The 21,093-nt window shown below is 42.7% G+C and overlaps 1 protein-coding gene across 3 annotated transcripts in view; it reads right to left on the reverse strand.

Annotated features, from left to right (window-relative positions):
* ARID3B (AT-rich interaction domain 3B) overlaps positions 1 to 21,093 on the reverse strand; it is a 61,273-nt gene that overhangs the window by 36,724 nt on the left and 3,456 nt on the right. For 2 of the 3 annotated variants that reach the window (XM_060755510.2, XM_060755511.2), the window contains exon 2: positions 14,985 to 15,630. In XM_060755510.2, coding sequence (XP_060611493.2) covers positions 14,985 to 15,539 — 555 coding nt within the window. In that variant the 5' untranslated portion in view covers positions 15,540 to 15,630. Of the gene's footprint in view, positions 1 to 14,984; positions 15,631 to 20,856; positions 20,999 to 21,093 lie in introns of those variants that run through there. The other variant, XM_060755509.2, reaches the window with a different exon arrangement.

The raw sequence follows: 21,093 nt of genomic DNA on the forward strand, positions 1-21,093 counted from the left end.
AGAAGACGGTCACAGGTTCAAATCCGGGGAGATGGTGAATGAGCTCCTTCTGTCAGCTCCAGCTCCCCACTGCGGGGACATGAGAGAAGCCTCCCACAAGGGTGGTAAAACATCAACACATCCGGGCAACGTCCCCTGGGCAGCATCCTTGCAGACAGCCAATTCTCTCACACCAGAAGCAATTTGCAGTTTTTCAAGTCGCTTCTGACACACACGAAAATAGAATACTGAGAGAATAAAAGAAATAATTTGGATAAATAATCTGATTAAATCTGAAATAACAGCTTCCAGAGAGTTTGCATCTGTAGAAAATAAAAAAATGCTTTTTTTTTTACCTAAGAGAACACATCTCCAGAAATCTCTAGGTTCTCTAAAAGAGTCATTAGAGAACCTAGATATTTCTGGAGATATGTCCTCCAGAATTCCACTTCTAACTCTTCCTAAAGAGATGTTCGCTCGAGGCCCTCCAGCATGACTCTGTGATCAGCTTCTTCTAGATTAGCATTGGAGGATCCAGAGTTCTAGAAAGAGCATTTGAATCAAATCTGCAGAAATCAACACTGCACATATGGAGAGCAGGCTGTGTACATCAAGCTCCCTGAGAGTAATCTGTAGTATCCAAGTTATTTTAAGGCTGTCAAAGCAGGGAAAAGTGGTTGCTTGAGGTGGAGTGACATGTTCCAAGTTATAAAGAGTCAGCCCACTGCATTTAGTAGCTGTCTATGGTGAGGAACAACAAAAATAGGTGGGATCACAAGCCTGGAAAAAGTTACAGAAAATGAACACGTCAAACTACTCTGGGACTTTCGAATTTAGACAGACTTAGTTTTAGAGCACAAGACTGCTGACCTCACGATCGTGTTAAAAAACAAAGTGTGGACTGTCAATGTCGCAATCCCAGGTGACAGCAGGATTGAAGAGAAACTGGAAAAGCTGACACGATATGAGGATTTAAAGATCGAACTGCAATGACTCTGGCACAAGCCAATCAAGGTGGTCCCACTGGTGATCGGCACACTGGGCGCGGTGCCTCAAGACCTTGGCCTGCATTTAAACACAATCGGCACGGACAAAATTACCATCTGTCAGGTTCAAAAAGCCACCCTACTGGGATCTGTACGCATTTTTCGCCAATACATCACATAGTCCTAGATACTTGGGAAGTATCCACTGTGTGATCCAATACAACAACCAGCACAGTGATCTTGTTTGCTGTGGACCCATCTTGCTGTGTTTCAAACAATAATAATAACTTTATTCTTATATCGCACCACTCGGGGCATCTTACATAGGGAGCAAACCCAGCATAAACAAGGATTAAAAGGTAAAACACAATTAAAAATATATAACAAATAAAACGATATAATTAAAACAATTAAAACCAGAAAAGTAAAACTATCATAAAAATACATCCAACGACATCAACAACCAGTAGCTGGAAACAGTGGGCATGAGCAGATTCGAGAGGGCAGGGCAAGGGCTTGTGCAAAAGGCAGACTAGAGTTACCAAGCTGCCTTCTGTTGAGACAAATGGATTACAAATCCTCACAACAAAGCATGAATCTGAGTTGTTTAAGAAACACAAAACCCTTCCTATGAGCCTGGAGTTGAACGCATGAGAATTGTTCCCAGCTACCTTGCAGAAGGCCGGGGACAAATCACGACTACAGAAACATTTCAGTGTTTCAAAGCAGCGTGCAGCCAGGGGCTCATCTCAACCTGGTTCCTCCCATTGCAGCTGCAGGCCTGGCCGGATTCATCCCTTTATTTAGCCTGTTAATGCCCTCCGCCCACAGTGCCACAAACCCTGCAAATCGTGGACACCCGGCCAGAGACAAGGGAAGGTTGTCCAAGGAGCCATTTTGACTTAAGCCTGACACATTTGCCACACACTGAGCTGAGAGCGCAGGAGGGAGGGATGAATCGAGGAGGATTATTGGGGAAACAACAGAAATTCCTTCTGTGGGTGGAGATGAGCCTGCCTTCGGAAGTGAACCAGATGCCATTAAAAAGAAGCGGGGGTTGGGGGGGGTGTACTACAAAACTCTGATAAGATCAGGCTTACTGCCTTGTGTTGGAAGTTTTCAAGCAGAGAGAAAAGTAGTAATTATCTCTCTCATACATACACACACACACACACATTTCTTTTGTGTCCTGTTATATTATTTTCCAAGAGCTAAACAAACGTAACTCGCGCTATTATTGCTAAAAGACTCTTGGATTGACACCTGCAGTTGTCTAAATGTTAGAGGATTATTTACTTCATCGGAGTTTGCTGAATTGCACACGGGTGGTTAAGCAGTTGGTCTTTTCATTGGGTTTGTTTTATGACTGGATGCTTTGCAGTTGCTCAAGCCCTCCCAAGTGAAGAAGAGCACTTCTGAACAAGGGAAGAGGAACCACAACTCTGTCGCTGCTGATGACGATCACATGACACTACATAGTGCAATGAGGCTGGGAAAGAAGGAGCAATACGTGTATTCAGGCACAGAGGGGAATGTATAGATGGGAACCCCAAATATTATTATTATTATTATTATTATTATTATTATTATTAAACTTTATTTGTACCCTGCTAGCATCTCCTGAAGGACTCGATGGGGCTTAAAAAGGCCAAGGCCTCAATACACAACATAACAATACACATAAAGCAAATTAAAACAATTAAAGCAGTATTAAAACAACAAAACAACAAGCAATAAACAATACAACAAAACACAATAAAACTGGGCCGGGCCAGAGTAAAGGGTACAGGATTAAAAGTGCTGCTGTGACAGGTGATATGTAACGATTATAGGGCAAGTGCAGTGTGCAGTGTGCGGCTTTCTTAATTCTAATAAAGTGCTTCTGGGACTTGGTCTTGGAGATTTTCTAATCGGGGAAGGCACATCGGAACAGCCAGGTCTTCAAGTTCTTTCTGAAGACTGCCAATGTAGGGGCCTGTCTAAGATCTTTGGGGAGGGTGTTCCAGAGGCGGGGGGCCACCACGGAAAAGGCCCTGTCTCGTGTCCCCATCAAACGCGCTTGCGATGCAGGAGGGATCACGAGCAGGGCCTCTCCAGATGAACGTAGTGAACGCGTGGGTTCGTAGACGGAGATGCGGTCACGCAGGTAGGCTGGTCCCAAACCGTTCAGGGCTTTGTAGGTAAGCACCTGCACCTTAAATTGGGCTCGGAAGATAAACAGCAGCCAGTGGAGCTCCTTGAACAGGAGGGTTGACCTCTCTCTGTAGGGAGCGCCAGTTAACATCCTGGCCGCTGCTCATTGGACAAGTTGGAATTTCCGAGCCGTTTTCAATGGCAGCCCCACGTAGAGCGCATTACAGTAATCCAACCTAGAGGTGACCAAGGCATGGACCACCCCGGCCAGATCAGCCTGAGCCTGAGCCTCAAGCGTAAGCGATGAGTCCAAGAGGACTCCCAGACTGCGGACCTGTGGTTTCAGTGGGAATGTAACCCCATCCAACACAGGTTGCCACCCTATACCCCGGTCAGGTTTACGATCGACCAGGAGAACCTCTGTCTTGTCGGGATTGATCTTCAGCTTGTTCCTCCTCATCCAGATAGACACAGAGGCCAGGCACTCGTCCAGCACCCGAGAGGCCTCCTTGGAGTTGGGTGGAAATAAGTAGTAGAGTTGTGTGTCATCTGCATAGACGTGGCACCTAACTCCAAAACTCCGGATGATATATTCATTATTATTATTATGATTATTATTATTAGATGATTCCCTGGAACCTATGTCACAAGGACCACCTGCCAGCAGCAAATAATTGGTAAAGGGATCATAAACCCGCAAAGGTCGTGGAAAATGAACACACAAAAATACTGTGGGACTTTCAAATCCAGACTGACAAAGTTTTGGAACACAATACGCCAGACATCACGATTGTGGAAAAGAAAAAAGTCTGGATTATTGATGTCGCCATTCCAGGTGACACTTGCATTGAGGAAAAACAACAGGAAAAACAACAGGAAAAACTCAGCTGCTATCAAGACCTCAACATCGAACAGCAAAGGCTCTGATTGCTTCAACCAGTCCAGGTGGTCCCAGTGGTCACTGGCGCACTGGGAGCCATGCCAAAAGATCTCAGCCGGCATTTGGAAAAAATAAACATCGACAAAATCACAATCTGTCAACTGCAAAAGGCCACCTGACTTGGATCTGTGCGCATCATTCGAAAATACATCACAGAGTCCTAAACGCTTGGGAAGGGTTCGACTTGTGATTTTGTGATACGAAATCCAGCGTATAGACTGTGTTTGCTGTGACATATTGTGCTTTTGTATCAATAATAATAATAATAATATTTAGTTATACCCCACCACCATCTCCCCAACAGGGACTCAGGGTGGCTTCCATGAGGCCAAGCCCATGCAACAAATTACAATAAAATAAGATACAAGTTACAATAAAATAAACAACATCGCAGAAAAATTAAAAACTCAGGGTGAGATAAAGGAGCAGAATTATTTGTGAGAACCCATAGAGAGACTAACCATACTGGGGGGGAGGGGGGGTGTACTCCTAGGACAAAGACATTGAGAGGAGCAATAGGTTAAGAATATGTAACTACTCTCCAAAAGCGCAACGGAAGAGCCAGGTCTTGAGATTCTTTTTAAAGGTTTCTAAGGTAGGGGCTTTCCTAATCTCTCCGGGTAATGAGTTCCAGAGTCGGGGGGCCACAGAGGAGAAGGCTCTCTCCCTTGTACCCACAAGGTGAGCCTGAGAAACTGGCAGGGGCAAAAGGAGGGCCTCCCCCGAAGATCGAAGAGTTGGTTCATGGAGAGAGATACGATCACAAAGATAAGCAGGCCCCAAATCGTTTAGGGCTTTGTAGATCAGAACCTGCACCTTGAATTGGGACCGGAAAATGAATGGCAGCCAATGAAGCTCCTTAAACCAGGGGGTTGACCGCTCCCTGTAAGTTACTCTCCAACTCATGCTGTTAGCTTACAGCATGAGATCAGATGTTGTCTTGACTGTCAATGTAAGGGTTGTACTTTTCCCCATCAGAGCACAACGGAAACATTTGCCTTTTTAGAAAGAAGCAAAAGGATTGGTGACACTAGCATTATTCTAATAATATTAATAAACTTTATTTGTACCCCACCACCATCTCCCCAGCGGAGACTCGGGGCGGTTTACATGGGGCCAAGCCCAACAACACAGCAACAAAATAAAATCAGAACATAAACAACAACATAATCAATTACATAAAACATACACTATAAGAATATTACAACCAATATACAGTAAAATAAAACCATTCAAGACACAAAACAATGAGCAGGCTGCATGTACAAATTAAAATATCAGGAATATTCTAGGAAGAAACAAACCAATTGGTGGCACAAACATTTTAGGAAGAAGGAAAAGGATTGCAAGCACTAGCATTATTTATCTGCCTCAGCAGATAAATAAATATAGTTACCAAAGATCAAGCTTGCTTCCATTTGCTAAGCTATGTTCTATGTTGCTTCAAATGGATTTAGTAGTTAAAAAGAGGCGGGGAGGGGAGGGAAATATTCCAAAGCATGTTACAGAACGTTCTGTCAAACAAATTCCTACATATATATCTTCAAATGATCTCGGCCTGTTATGAAAATGGTGATGTGTGTGTGCGCGCGCATACATGTGTCCATTCAGAGAGTTTATGTTTAAGGCAGAGATGTTTTGAATTCCAAATACGTCAACAGTGTCTATATTTGGAATGTGCAAGGCTTTAAAAAATCCTATCCCACATGTAGCATCCCAACTGCAAGCCTGTACTGTATGATTTCACTTTTGACTCCAATCTGACCCATCTTAAGGGGCCCGAGAGTTGTCATTCTCTGATCAAGCACCTACAAAAACACATACCTCAAATAACTCATCATCATGAAAAACATGATAGTACTTCAGTGTGTGAAGTCCTGCCTATGAGGCCCTTTGGGGAGAGAGGGAAGTCTCTAAATAAAGTTGTTGTTGTTATTATTATTATTGTTATTGTTATTATTATTATTATTATTATTATTAACAACACAACAAGATGAGTCCACAGCAGACACTCTGCTGGCTGTTGTATTGGATCACACGTTGGACACTTCCCAAGTGCCTAGGACTGTGTGATGTATTATTTAGTATTATTTATTATTATTAAAAAGATAAAAGTTTCCCCTGAAATTAAGTCTAGTCATGTCCGCTCATCTCCGTTTCTAAGTCGAGGAGCCACCATTGCCCATAATAATAATAATAAACTTTATTTATACCCCGCTGCCATCTCCCCCAACGGGGACTTGGAGCGGCTTACATGAGGCCAAGCACGAACAACAAATTACAATACAATAAGATACAAATTGCAATAAAATAAACAACATTTAAGTATAAAACATAAAAGCATATAAACAATATACACAAAACATTAAAAAAGCAGTAAACTAAACATAATGACAGTGAGCGGGCCATATGTACATAACATGATTTCAAAACTCAGGGTGAGATAAAGGGGCAAAACTATTTGTAAGGGAGAACTCATAGAGAGACAGGGAAATAAACAAACCTCCGTACAAGAGGGAGGGGGGTGCACTCCTAGGACAAGAGGGAGCCTCTAAGGTCATGTGGCCATTGGCATGACTGCATGGAGCGCCATTACCTTCCTGCAGAAGCGGTGCCTATTGATCTACTCACATTTGGATGTGTTCAAACTGCTAGGTTGGCAGAAGCTGGGCCTAACAGTGGGAGCTCACCCCACTCCCCGGGTTCAAACCACCAACCTTTCAGTCAGCAAATTCAGTGGTTTAACCCGCTATGCCACTGGGGGCCCATTATTATTATTATTATTATTATTATTATTATTATTATAAAAACAAATATTTAAATCCTGTGGTGGAAGGGCTATGCCTAACGTACTGCTGGATATATCAGTCCAAGTGTGATGAGTTGGAGAATAAATACACAAATGAATGATGCCATTCTCTTTAAGCAGTGTTGCTCCTCTCAGAAACAGTGCTTAACTATCTCTACAATTATGCAGAGATCACAGCCTAACATCTGCAAGGAAGGAGTCCAAAACAATCTGAGACACATGCTTTTGAATTTTTCCTCAATCGAGCAATAGCTGGCCAAAAGACCTTTCCCTACTGTAGTTTCGTAAAGCTCTTTGAGGGGTTTGAGAAGTGTGTGTTTGGCGCGCAAAGCTGACGGGGCTTCCTTCTGCTTTTCTTTGGGGATTTGCCAGCCTCTTGACAAGCAGCCAATCCTCCCTCCTCGTTTTGTGCTGACAAGATCCTCACCGCCCCAAAGTCATAAGCTGAGCCAGCTCTTTTGTCTGCAAGTGTGTTCGACAATTATTGACTTGGCTGTGGGAGGCGGAATGGCGCTCAAAGCAGCCGGGCATCAACACCCCTCCTCTTCCTTTGGAGAGCCTCCTTGGGAAGTGAAAGGACTCCAGTTATCTTCCAGTTGACTTCTCTGTGGAATGGAAGACGGGTTCTTTTTACAAATACAAGGGAGAAGAGGAAAAGAGCAAAGCGAGGCCAAAAAACCCCCACCTTTTAGTCCCAAATGCATCAATGTCAAATGCAGTTAGCACACCACACGCAATGAAAGAGAGGTGCTTTTAGATCAAACATACTTTCTGATGGAAAGCCAATTTAAGCAGGACTTGCCAACAGATTATTTGACAAGAGAACATTACTAAGAGAGGATCAAAAGAACCCATATCTCCCACCCATGTGGTTGTGTCTTCTGTTTGGGGGGAGGGGGAGCAAATTAAATAAAATTGTATGGTCAAAGGTTTTCATGGCCGGAATCACTGGGTTGTGAGTTTTCCAGGCTGTCTGGCTATGTTCCAGACGCATTCTCTCCTGATGTTACGCTTTCATCTATGGGAGGCATCCTCACAACCTCTGAGGATGACTGACATAGATGCAGGGGAAACGTCAGGAGAGAAGGCTTCTGGAACATGGCCAGACAGCCTGGAAAACTCGCAACAACTTAAATAAACTTGTTTTCCCCAAAATGCAGATTTTATTCTGATAACCGTCTCTCTCTCCCTCTTTCACAATCAATGCTGAGGAAGCTGTGAAAGTCTTGAACTAGTGTCTAGAATAAATAGATAGATGAAGAAAGGAGTTGGGTGAGGGTGAATAAATGGATAAATGAATAATAAATAAATGAATAAATGGCTCACTCCAATCAAGACAGAGGTCCTGCAGAAAAGACAATCTGGGATTGTGATCACAACATGTTTCTGGATACGGCTGCACTCCTTCAGAAAGAAAAAACTCTTCCACCTAGAATTACACCTGGAAAGAGAGGCAGTTGCAGGCCTTCCTGCGGATTCACTTTGTACACTTTGTGCCCTATTCCTGGGAAGTGACCACATAGGTTTCTCAATTACCTCTCAGTGCAATGCGCGCCATGTCAGCCACAAAAATATTTTGGAAACTACCACTGATGCAAAATGCTGTAGTCAGCCTGTTACATACTGTGTACTTTAGAGATCACACAGAATAGCATTGTACCAAATGTTCTTCCCATTTGCTTCCAAGCTCCATTTTGACATATGATGTTTTAAATGGCTTGGGGCCAAGATATCAGACACACACACACATCACGTTCCCAAATTAGGAGCCTATGTAAAATCTGAGAAGCTCAAGAGACACCCGTTGTCCAAGTTCCCAAGTTTAGGCTGGTGAGATGAGGTCTCCCCATGAGCAGTTCTATGGCAGTCGAATGACAACAAGGGAAAAGAATTCTCACCTGATCAATATGATCCTGATTCAGGCATGCAAAGCAAACCAGAGCAACATGGAGGCGGCTAAATGAATGATATGTACATAGTTTAGCTCACAGGTACTCAAGGCAGTGTGTTAATGCTTCTCTGCTATGTAAATGAATCCTACAAGTAAAAGGACAAGTACTATGCTGGGAGAACCTTCCAAGACCAATCATGGCCAGAAAAGCTACTTTTTTGAACTAAAACCCCTCAGAACACAGCCTAAATGCCAGCAAATATTTTTAATATATTTTATCCGGTCTTTGGTCTTCTAGTGCCCTACTTGTAAAGAAATGTTTTCTTTAATATAAGGGTTACCAAGTCTCAAAAATTGAGGCTTTGACTATATCAGAGCATTCTGCCCCATCATTCCACTGCATCTGCCCATGTGATCCGGTTTTTCAAAAATACCGTAACATGATCAAAGCTCTAAATAAAAACTAATATCCACAAATGCTAATATATTAATGCAACACCAAGCACATTCTGGACTTTTAAAAGGTGACTATATTACTAACACGGTCAAGATTGCTCCCTCTGGCTTCTCCAATAGTTTCGGCCTGACTCATTTCAGCTCTTCTAATTGCACCAGTGTTGCAAATAATGTAAATAAAGCAAACTTCTAAAAGGAAAAAAATGGCCATGTTATCTGTATGGAACAAAGTTCATAATAAGATACTCAAAAGGTTAAGATTAGACATTCAAAACAACCTACCCTTCATTCTATTTCCAATATGTTATGCTGTTCTATTTTAAATAATAGAATAATAATAAAGTATCTATTTTAAATAATTCTTAACTTTAATAATAATAATAATAATAATAATAATCGTTTATTTATATCCCGCCATCATCTCCCAGAGGGACTTGGGCAGCTCACAAGACACTCAAGGTGTGACATGCAAAATACAAGTGCAAAACAAACTATACGAGTAGACAATAAACAATCAACACAACATCATAAATTCACAGTAGCCCCTGGTAAAAACAATAAAATACAGTAATTGCTGTAGATAAAACAACAATATTCAATCTTAGTAGTATAAAGTGCTAATAAAGAATCTAAAGTTCCTTGTGTATATTATTGGAGAGTCTAAACATGGTTGAAGGCTTGTTGGAAAAGCCAGGTCTTTAATTGTATGTGGTAGCTTTGGAGGGTGGGGGCTAGCCTGATCTCCCTCGGGAGGGCATTCCAAAGCTGGGGTGCCACCACCGAGAAGGCTCGCTCTCTCATCCCCACCAAACGCGCTTGAGACAGAGGTGGGATCGAGAGGAGGGCCTCCCCGCTAGATCTTAAAGCCCATGCTGGTTCATAGAAGGAAATGCAGTCTGAAAGATAGATTGGACCCGAAGCGTATAGAGCAGTGGTTCTCAACCTGGGGTCCCCAGATGTTTTTGGCCTACAACTCTCAGAAATCCCAGCCAGTTTACCAGCTGTTAGGACTTCTGGGAGTTGAAGGCAAAAAACATCTGGGGACCCCAGGTTGAGAACCACTGGTATAGGTCTTTATAGGTAATAACCTGCTCTTTGAACTGGGTCCGAAAACTCACTGGCAGCCAGTGGAGCTGTTTTAGTAGAGGCATGGTGTGCTCCCTATAACCAGCTGCAGTTAGTAATCTAGCTGCAGACCTTTGCACTAACTGCAGCTTCCATCAAAGGCAGCACCATGTAGAATGCATTGCAGTAGTCCAGTCTAGATGTAACTAAGGCATGGGCCACTGTGGCCAAGTCAGGATTTCTGAGGTATGATCATAGCTGGCACACAAGCTCTAATTGTGTAAAGGCCCTCCTGAGCATCAAGCGTCAGCGCCGAGTCCAGAAGGACCCCCAAACTGCAGACCTGTGCCTTCAGGGGCCCTTCAAAGACTACAGTCGACAGGAATCGAAGCCTGTGCAAGGCCTAAAAGGCACAGACATTCTTTAAAAACAGCTTTGAGAATAATAAAGGAGATCACTTTATTTGTAGGGCTGTGGAATCTGGCATTGCATCACAAAACGGAATTTCTCTCAAAGGGATGGGGCCTTGTCTGGGGAAACGGTTCCAACACTGAATCACCTTTCTACTGCAAAGAATTCAATGCAGTAGCCCCAACACGGTATCAAAAACCAAAGGGCGCACTATAATTCAATGTCAATGGAAATCAGTGAAAGATTCAGCTACTAATACTAGCTTCACAGATCTTTTATCAGAGTTGTCTTTGCAGTGGCAGCATTCAACTCCTGTCCCATGCAGGCTGATATATGTTCTTAGGAGCAGCTCTGGGAGATGAGAAGAAAGGTGCACCTGGTCCATGTTTCTTGCAAAGCTGCCGGCCAGCTGCTTCTGGGATGTTATTATTATTATCATTATTATTATTTATTAAACTTTATTTGTACCCCGCTAGCATCTCCCGAATGCCTCAACACAACAACAAGGCCTCAACACAACAACAGCATAACGAAACACTCAAAGCAAAATCAAAAACATAAGCAATAACAACAAAACATTACACCATAACACAGTAAAAACTAGAGCCGGGCCAAGTAATGGGTACAGATTAAAAAGTGCTGGGTGTGACAGGTGGTATGTTGGATTTCAGGGCAAATGCAATGTGCAGAGAATCTTAAAATTCTAATAAAGTGCTTCTGGGACATAATGCTGGAGTTGTGGATGTCCACAAGTAAGACCAAAAGATCCAGCCCTGAAGGTTCTCCTCAGCAATGGGCATTTGGTGGCATTTTAATCTAAAAAATGAGATTCAATAATACGGTCTTGACTAGAGTATTAAGCAGTCTTCTTAATAACACATACAGTAGATGCCAGTGTCAGATTTTATGGCGGTAAGCATTTAACTATTCCCAAGGAATTATTTCTTTGCTAACTTTTTATTGAATTGTTTATTTATTGGCTTTCACGTTTGGGGGGGGGGGGGGAGTAGCACTCAAGGCAGTTAACAATCAAAATACTAAAAACATAATTAGTCAAACTCATCACAATGAATCAATCCCAACAGTTTAAAAGGCCAATTTGGAAAGGGTTTTTTAATGAATTATTATTATTATTATTATTATTATTATTATTCTACATTTATACCCACCCTTCTCACCCCAGTGGGGGACTCAGGGTGGCTTACAATCCATGGCATACAATGCCACATTACACATATAATAATAAACATAACATATGAATTTAAACAATTAACATATCAATTTAAACATACAATAATAAACATGAGATAAAAATTCAAATATAAATACAATAACAAGCTTAGAAGTAAGTCAAATAGAAATACAATAAAAAGCTTAAAAGTAAACATACATCCCACAACCAATGAATTTGCTTCTTTGGGGAATTAAATGATTGTTTTAAAGGAAAGTAGTGTGCTGTACTGCCTTATATTTTTTTAATCTTTTTAATAATAAAGATGATTTAATGCAAATGTGAGTAGATCAATAGGGTGCTCCATGCAGTCATGCCGGCCACATGATCTTGGAGGTGTCTACGGACAACGGCAGCTCTTCAGCTTAGAAATGGAGAGGCGTACCAGAGTCCCAGAGTCAGACACGACTGGACTTAATGTCAGGGGAAAACCTTTACCTTTACCTAATATAATTTTAGAACCATCTCTGCTCAGCCATGAAAGCCTTTTGGGGTGGCACACTATCCAGAATTTACTTCCACTGAGATGCACCCATTATCAATCTTCATGCAATGTAATTTAATGTCTTAACTATGCAAAACTTCTCAGATACCATGGCTGTCAGGAGAAGTACGATTTGTGTGTGGAAATGTATATACACATATCAACGGAGGGTAGCATTTCGTCAGATGCTTGACAACGACCATACTCCATAAAAACTCAAGCTGCTGCAGATCTTTAAAGGACAACTATTCACAGCGTTGGTTCACTCTTGAGCAACAAGTTGCAAGAGATGCAACTGAAATTTTGCCCACACCACTCACCACGCCTGCACTCCCAGCCCAAGCAAGATAATTTATTAATACACAACGCCCAGAACATTGACCCCTCTATTATTTATAATTTATTTACTGTATTTATACCCCGTCCTTCTCAACCCCGTAGGAGACTGAGGGTGGATGACATATATAGGCAACAATTAGATACCAAAACACACACACCCTAAAATATAAGCATTAAAACAGTGAATTAAAACATATAAACCTTAAAACCAATTACTTAAAATCATGAAATCCAATATCGTAGTCTGCTGCCATTCCAGTCTGTCATTGCACTATTTCAACATCCCTTATTGTAGTTATAGATTACTCAATTGAATGCTTGGTCAAAGATCCATGTTTTTAGCCTTTTCCTAAAGGACAAGATGGAGAGGGCTGATCTAATTGCACTCAGGAGGGAGTTCCATAGCTGAGGGGCCATCACTGAGAAGGCCCTATCTCTCATCCCCATCAACTGCGCCTGCAAAGTAGGCAGGATCAAGAGCAGGCTTCCCCAGAAGATCTTAATCTCCTTGCCGGCTCATAGAGGGAGATAGTATGCTCAGACAAGTAAACTGGGCAGGAACCGTTTAGGGCTTTATAGGCTAAAGCCAGCACTTTGAATTTTGCTCGGCAGCAGACTGGCAGACAGGGGAGCTGATGTAACCGGAGGGATGTCCTCTCTTTGAACAGTCTTCAAAGGCAACCCCACATAGAGTGCATTGCAGTAGTCTATTCGGGATGTAACAAGAGCATGGACCACTGTGGCCAAGTCTGACTTCCCAAGGTCCATGCACAACTAGGGTTTTAATTGTGCACAACAAGTTTTAATTGTCCAAAACCTTCCCTGGCCACCACCAAAAACTGGGGTTCTATGCTCAGCTATGAGTCCAGGATCATTCACAAGATACGAACTGGATTCAATTTCAATTTATTTGCCCTCATGCAGACCATCAGGACCTGAACAGCCCCATTAGCAATAGGTGGAAAGAGTGACAGAATTGGACATCATCTACGTACATATGGCACTGAACTCCAAAACTCCGAATGATATCTCCCAGCGCCTTCATGTAGATGTTAAACAACATGGGGGACAATACTGAACCATGCGTGACCCCACAGGTCGATGGCTATCGGGTCAAGCAGGTGTCCTCCAACAACACCTTCTGGGAAGGGTCCTCAGGAAGGACTGGAGCCACTGCAGAACAGTGCCTCCAAGCCCCATTCCTGCCAGGAGTCCTGTGGTCTGTGATATTGAAGGCCGCTGAGACGTCCAAGAGAACCAACACACTGCCCCCGTCAAGTCCTTTTCTATTATGGATTCAGCAGAGTGGACGAATTTCTGCCAGCTGCACCATCCTGCAAGTGTTCCAATCGCAACAGATTAAAAGCTCTTTGGCCACAGAGGCAGAGAAAAAGCAAGGACTTTCAATGACTCTCCAAGCAGCCGTACCAACAATGAACTTGTGGGGAAAACAGGTCCAACACATACTGGAGTCACCACACTCTTGCCAAGCATTTCCTCTTCCCAAACTCACGGAGGGTGTGAGAAATTGCTGCTGCTCCCATCAAAACAGATGATGAAGCTTTTTGGGACTTGTCACCCCTTTCAGATTCAATGTTTTCAACATCTGAATTGATCTACCAAAGCTTTTGCTCCATACTCAACATAGTGCTCCGGCCTGTTTTGCAGCTTGGCAGGCAGGAATGCCCATCTCATTCTCAAGGGCTACCTCGAAGGTGGACGTGGGGAACCTTTGGCTTCCCAGAAGCCCAAGCCAATGGGACTAATGGCACAGGATAAAAGGAAACCAAATCCAAAATATATGGAGCACCAAAAGAATCCAGCCTTGTACCAATGGAAGTGCACATTCCAGTGTGAGATGGACACAACAAATGTACAGAATAATAACACATTTTAGAATTTAGCTTTAGCGTAAACTCTTACAAGCCGTAAACAAGCCCTAGCAGAGGCATTTTAATCTTCCAGAATGGGAAAACTGCCATACAACAGGTGAGACATTCCAAACAATGACATCATGAGGAAAGCAGTGAAGAGCCAGGCTATAAATCCAGGGAGGCCAGAACTGGCCCCACCACCTGAGTTTGTGCATCTCTGCTTTAAAACAGGGATGAGCAATGTATGGCCATTCAGATGTTGCCTCACTGTAACTCTCATCATCCTGCCAGCAATGCCAATGATAAAGAAAGCAAAGAGTTGTCATTCAACAATACTTTGGGGGCAAATGATTCCCTCCCCTGATCTCAAGAACGCGTTCACTGACCTGCTTGAGCTGCTCATCCAGTCTCCAGGTCTGTCTCACCGAGGGAGAGCCAGAATACGGAGGGTTCGTGGCTTCTTTACCCTGCTCATCCTTTCCCTGTGGCCCCCGCTGCAGTCCTAAAACCGGCAGGGGGTTCGAAGAAGAAGCCACTCTTTGGTTGTGGGGGGCAGCTTTGGAAGCGTGAAAGTACTTCAAAGCAGAGCATGCATCTTTCCCAGTTCGTGGAGCGTCATCGTCGAGGTCGCCCTCTTCCTCGTCCTCTTCCCCTTCCTCATCTTCCTCGTCCTCCTCTGAGTTCATACTGCTCTGGTCAAATGTTCGGGCAGCGCCAAGCACAGGCGGGACTCGAGCCGAAGGGCCAAGAACGGGGCCGCCCGAGGCTTTGCCAGATGTGGCCGAGAGAGCACCTTGTGGCACCGTCAGCTGCTGCGCATAATGCAGCGGGGTTTCTCTCATCTGCCTCTGCTGTCTCTCCCGGGAATCCATCTGCAGCGGGGCTTGCTGCTGCGCTTGCTGCTGCTTTTGCAGCTGCTCCACAACGGCCTCCAGCTTCATCCTGCTGCTGTTCGCATGGCTGTGATAAGGGGGCAGTTCTGCTGGACAAGACGCCAGCCCAAGGCTTTCTTCTAGCGGAGGGCGAGAGAATCTGAAACACAAATATTGGGTCTGCATAAATTACTTTCAGCTTTCCTCCCTGGAATGCAAAGCTCAGGCCCTGCTCCCAGAATGGGAAACCTCAGGAGCCTCACACTCACATGCCAATTCTAGACTTCTTGGCAAACACGCATCGGAGATTCTTTATTCCAAAGCTTATCTGCATGCTGGACAGGTTTCCCGTTTTGCTAGTTATGTTACTACATCCTGACCTGATCAGATGGTTTAAGGGCCGTGGCAAAACCCAGTTACTGTTTGTAGGCAATTAAACTCAAAACAAGAGATGCTTAGACCCACACAATTGGTTTTTCAAGCCTTTTCCCCCACCAGAGAACTGAAAACAGAGCAGATTATACTGGTCAGAGGCAGTGCAATGGGCCTGATTAGAACCCTACTCAGTGAGGACACTCCTTTATTAATGGCTGCTTGCCTCACAAATTATGACAAAATGGGAAAGAAGGAAAAGTGGGACAGAAGTGGAATGAATAGGTAGGCTCATCATTAGTTTTACATACATCAGAACAGGAAGGAATTATCAACTCCAAACATGAAGGCATCAACCCTGAAAATTCTGGCAGAAAAGCCAGCTTTGAATTTCTAGTCATTTTATAGCAGAACAATTGGGATTTTTCCTCTGTGAATTGACACACGCATCCTTTGGCAAACCTCAGTCTACAATTACACACCCTTTGCGGCCACAGCAACAGGCCCCTCACTGATAGGACTTGGAAAAGAAGATGGCTGTGCAAAATGGGGGTGGGGGGGGGGGAGAGAGAAGGACAGTGAGAGCGGAATCACATGAGGAGGGGGGGGGGGGGCTAACGCTATCCATCAACACAGCCGTGACAACAGGGTGCCAGAAAGTAGAGCTCTACTCTCCCATAGCAACTGCTCATCTGTTAATGAGGCCGGCCTCCCTGTTTCAGACCCAGGGACAGACCCCATCAACACAATCGCAACCTGTGAAGATCAGGTGGCTTGCAAGATGGAACAAGAAAAAAGCAGCCCACAATTATGAGCTCAACTATTTGCAAGGAAAGTTACCTATTGATCTTGAATCAGAAAAGAAATAATAGGGAGTGGGTGGAGATTTACATTTAATTGACGGGCTGATGCCAGGCAAGGTGAAATACAAGTCAGACATGAAGTGTGCATCCTCCTCTGGCAGAACTGTGCACTCTTCCCTAGCTTGCTTTCCCTTTCTCTGCTATCTTCTCAAACTGCTTGTGAACATGTCTTCTTGTACAGGCAGTCCCCAAGTTACAAACAAGATAAGTTTTGTAGGTTTGTTCTAAAGCTGAATTTGTATGCAAGTCAGAACAGGTATATTTTGTAAGTGTAGCTCCAGACATACATGTGTGTGTCTGTATGTGTGTGTGCATGCAAGCGTTAGGGGCTGCAGTGGGTTAACACACTAAGCTGCAGAATTTGCTGACCAGAAGGTTGGCGGTTCAAATATGCAGACGGGGTGAGCTCCAATTGTTAGTCCCTGCTTCTGGCAAACTTGCAGTTCAAAAGCATGCAATAGGTACCACTCAATCGGGAAGACAGCAGCATTCCAAGCAGTCATGCCAGCCACATGACCTAGGAGGAGTCTACGGACAATGCTGACTCTTCATCTTAGAAATGGAGATGAGCACCCCCCCCCCCCCCCCGAGTCAGACTTGACTAGACTTAATGTCAAGGGTAAACCTTTATCTTTACCTTATGCTAGCTTTGGGCAGCATAGGGACGGGTTAACACTCCTGTGATGTTTGTTTATTGTCTGTGCCTCTGTTCAGATTATTTCACCTCACGTTCTGTTCCTGTGATAACTGGATTTTGAAAAATTTGGCTTGTTGTGGAAATAAGGATTGCTGAAAAAGCTTCAGTTGAGACACCTTTTCCCCATGGTAACTCTTTCAGGAGTAAATTTCCCTTCATTTGGGTCCATTTCTCTCACTTCCTGTTGTCTCACCCCTGTTCTTAACTGTGAGTCATTTGGAAGTCAGATATTTGTAACTTGACGATGGCCTGTATTTTGTTCACTGCCTCAGAAGTTATTAGTATTCTGTGGATTTACCTCTTGGGATGAAACTCATGCCCATAACTTTAGGACACGAGTAAAAGGTAGAGTGGATTAATTAAAATAGCATATCAGAATGGAATCCAAAACTAAACAATATCCTTTCTTCAGCTACCATTTCCTTTTATTGCTGCTCTAGAGATTGCTGTCTTAATTTTAGCAGAATAATCTTCCTCTGAAAGAGCACGAGGACGTTTTGCTAAAATTACGCAAGTCATCTCAAGAAGCAATAAATAAAACCACCCCTCACCTATTTTAAGAGAGACAAAGAATTTCCAGCATCTGTCACAAATATTAAGTTAAGCAACAAGCTGAAAACACTTGCAAGTTGGAAAGAAATGTTCAAGATCACAAAGCAAGCCTACTACTGATAAGCCCAAAACAGTACTTTAGTTGAAACATTGGGTGAGATGAAAATGACAATCTTGTAAAATGTCTGAACATAATATTGGTTTGAGGACAACGTTAGAAGTACAAGATTATTATCATCCTATAAAGTGGCATTCGTATCCAGCAAGGCTTTTGGATAAAGCAGCTGCTACATATAAAACCTTTCAAATGGCTATTTCTACCTCAAGAATTCAGAATGTATATAAGTAAGTACATATTGTTTACTGTTTCAGAGAGGTAGACATTCACAAGAAGGCAAACAGCAAACACATATGCTATGTAAGCATTATACTGTAATTCAAAACTTGGTATTTTGTTGTTGTTGTTACCAGGTAAACACCTCGGGTGTAGGAAGCCCCACTGAATTCTGATTCTGGTTCCCCCTAGATCTTAAACAGGTCAGAAACAACCCCACTTGGCAGGTTCCAGCAAGACGAGCGCATTGTTGCTGAATGTTGTAATTATACATGAATGCAAAGCCCCGCTGGCCTCCAGCACTAAAGAAAGGGACTTGTGCAAGGACGACTGCCACACCTTACATATCAATACAACCACCCAAAGCCTTCAAAACAATGTCATAATATTTCAGTCTTGGGGTGGAAAAGCTCAAGGTTTTCTTTGGTTGTTTAATTTCAAATTACATGTGTCTGCCATAACTCTTGTTTCACTGAACAGTTCATATCCAGAGCTGCATTGGAATGCCAGCCATTTATAGACAACCAGCTGCATCTAACTTTCAATATCTGAAAAGCATCCGACCTTAGGAATGAATACCTACAAGCGGACTGAGTTTAACAGTTTCTCTGCAGTATCTCTGCTCCATACTAAAGTCATAAAAGCAAAATAAGATTTCTTCAACACTACAGCTTTATTTCTTCTGAACACACGGCTATAAACACAATACTTCAAGGATCAAAAAGTCAATTACAAAATCAAAACCTACCCAACTTATGTCTCAAATTAACATTTCTTTATATCGGATTACTGACTGGTTCCCAACTTGCTGACCGATTGGATCCTGCCTTCTAACATGTAATCAAGGTGAAAGCCAATAAGGAATAAAAATATCACAATAAAGAAGCTGAAATCAATACTTTTAATAAGACAAAAAGCAACAGCAAACAATCAAAACAAGGCCAATGACCTCAGCATGAAAAAATAACTTCTACTGAAACTGTTGAAATAAATAATTACTTTTGCCTGCTGCAGCTGAGATTTTTAAGCACCACAGGTTAAAAAATACCTTGTTTCTTACTTCTATTCCTTTTCTTTTGTCCTTCCGAGAAAGATTTTAGCCTGAGCAAACCTCTTAACATTCAACATGTGCCTATTATATCCCAGATCGCCTATATCTTTATCTTGCCACTCAGCCGTGTTTCAGATGCTCCCTGCCTTCTCCTTTCCCTCAAATACACACACACACACACACACACACACAAGTGTTCTGAAACATCTTCTCATCCCTTCTCAACTCATATTCACAAGCTGAAAATCCAAAAGAAGTCTTCTCAAATATGCCAGCACATTTGTTGCTCCCACAATAAAGGTAGTCCAATAATCTGCTCCCTTTCAGCCCTGGCAATATTTCTTCATATAATGATCACCTATGGACACAGTTGTTTTTCAGCCTTCTCCTTTCCCTCAAATAAAAAATAAGGTAGCAAGATCCTTCTAAACTCAGTGAGGCAAACTCCCTGTCTCAAATTGCAATCCTACACCATACAGGTATAAGACTTACAAATGACTCATAGATAAGAACAGGGGTGAGATGACAGGAAGTGACCAAAATCTACTTCTAGAATGGGATAGCCATTCCTGGAATAATTATTATAATGGGGAACAGGGGTATCAACGGAAGATTTATCACCAATCCTTGTTTCCACAACAAATCTTTTTTTTTTTCAAAATTCAGTTATCACAGGGACAAAAAGTAATAAGCACATTCAACTTAAGAACAAATCTGCAGAACCTAACTTGGGACTGCCTGCATATAATAATAATAATAATACTATATGGGAGTAAGCCTCACTGAATATAGAGGGAATGACATCTGAGAAAACAAATCAGCTACCAATGTTTTTCTTGGGGGGGGGGGGGGGGGGGGTATTCCTGAAGTTTTTTAGAAGCACTCCATTTTGCAGGTAATTCAACTCTTTCAGCTGTACGGTGTCCAAAAAGAACACTTTTTTCTTTTTTTCTATTCCTAATGTTTATAGAAATGTAATTAGTGAAGTCACAGGCTATGGTCAGATGAACTGATAAACTATGGCTGACTCTTAGCATCCAGGGAAACCTTATGATTGCCATGGCTGGGAGGCAAAGATCATAAAGAACTGTCTTCTTTTTTTATCAACCACAGTCTGTCACAACATAGGAACACTGAACTGTGCTTCATCTTAAGTACATTTTAAAAAATATATGCCATCTTTATGTATCGATGTGTGAAAACTGTTCAGCTAATTTTGATCTGTAACAACAACAACAACAAAACATCTAGTGCCCTCCAGGTAGGCTGGATTTCTGCCTCCATCATGGCCAATGGAGTCAAGTGAGGAATTGCTGCCGTAACTGATTGTTTTTTTCCAAACAAGATGAGAGCATATAATGAGCTTTGGGAATTTCCACCCAAAAATACAATCTCATTGCCAATTTGGATGGTTAAAAAGGGAACAAAAATCATGGTAAAACCTCCCCACACAATTTATGACCTTTTACAGTCAGCTTCTACCGGGACCAGTCGCTTTTCTGCTGTTGTAAACTTACCTCACAACATAAATGTGCATAGGAGAAGTCTCTCTATTTTTCTCTCTTTCACACACACACAAGAGGGTTTTCTTATCTGAACTCTACAATTTATCTGCCTACAAGTGCTGCAGGCGAGAAAGGAGCCCTAAGATCGTCCACCCACAAGCCTTGCCCTGGACCCACAAATATTCTTATATACACACCCTCCCATCAACCACACCCACAACGAACTCCTGAAAAGCACACTACAGTACT

The sequence above is a fragment of the Anolis sagrei genome, chromosome 9 (assembly GCF_037176765.1).
Source record: "Anolis sagrei isolate rAnoSag1 chromosome 9, rAnoSag1.mat, whole genome shotgun sequence".
Taxonomy (NCBI): Eukaryota; Metazoa; Chordata; class Lepidosauria; order Squamata; family Dactyloidae; genus Anolis; species Anolis sagrei.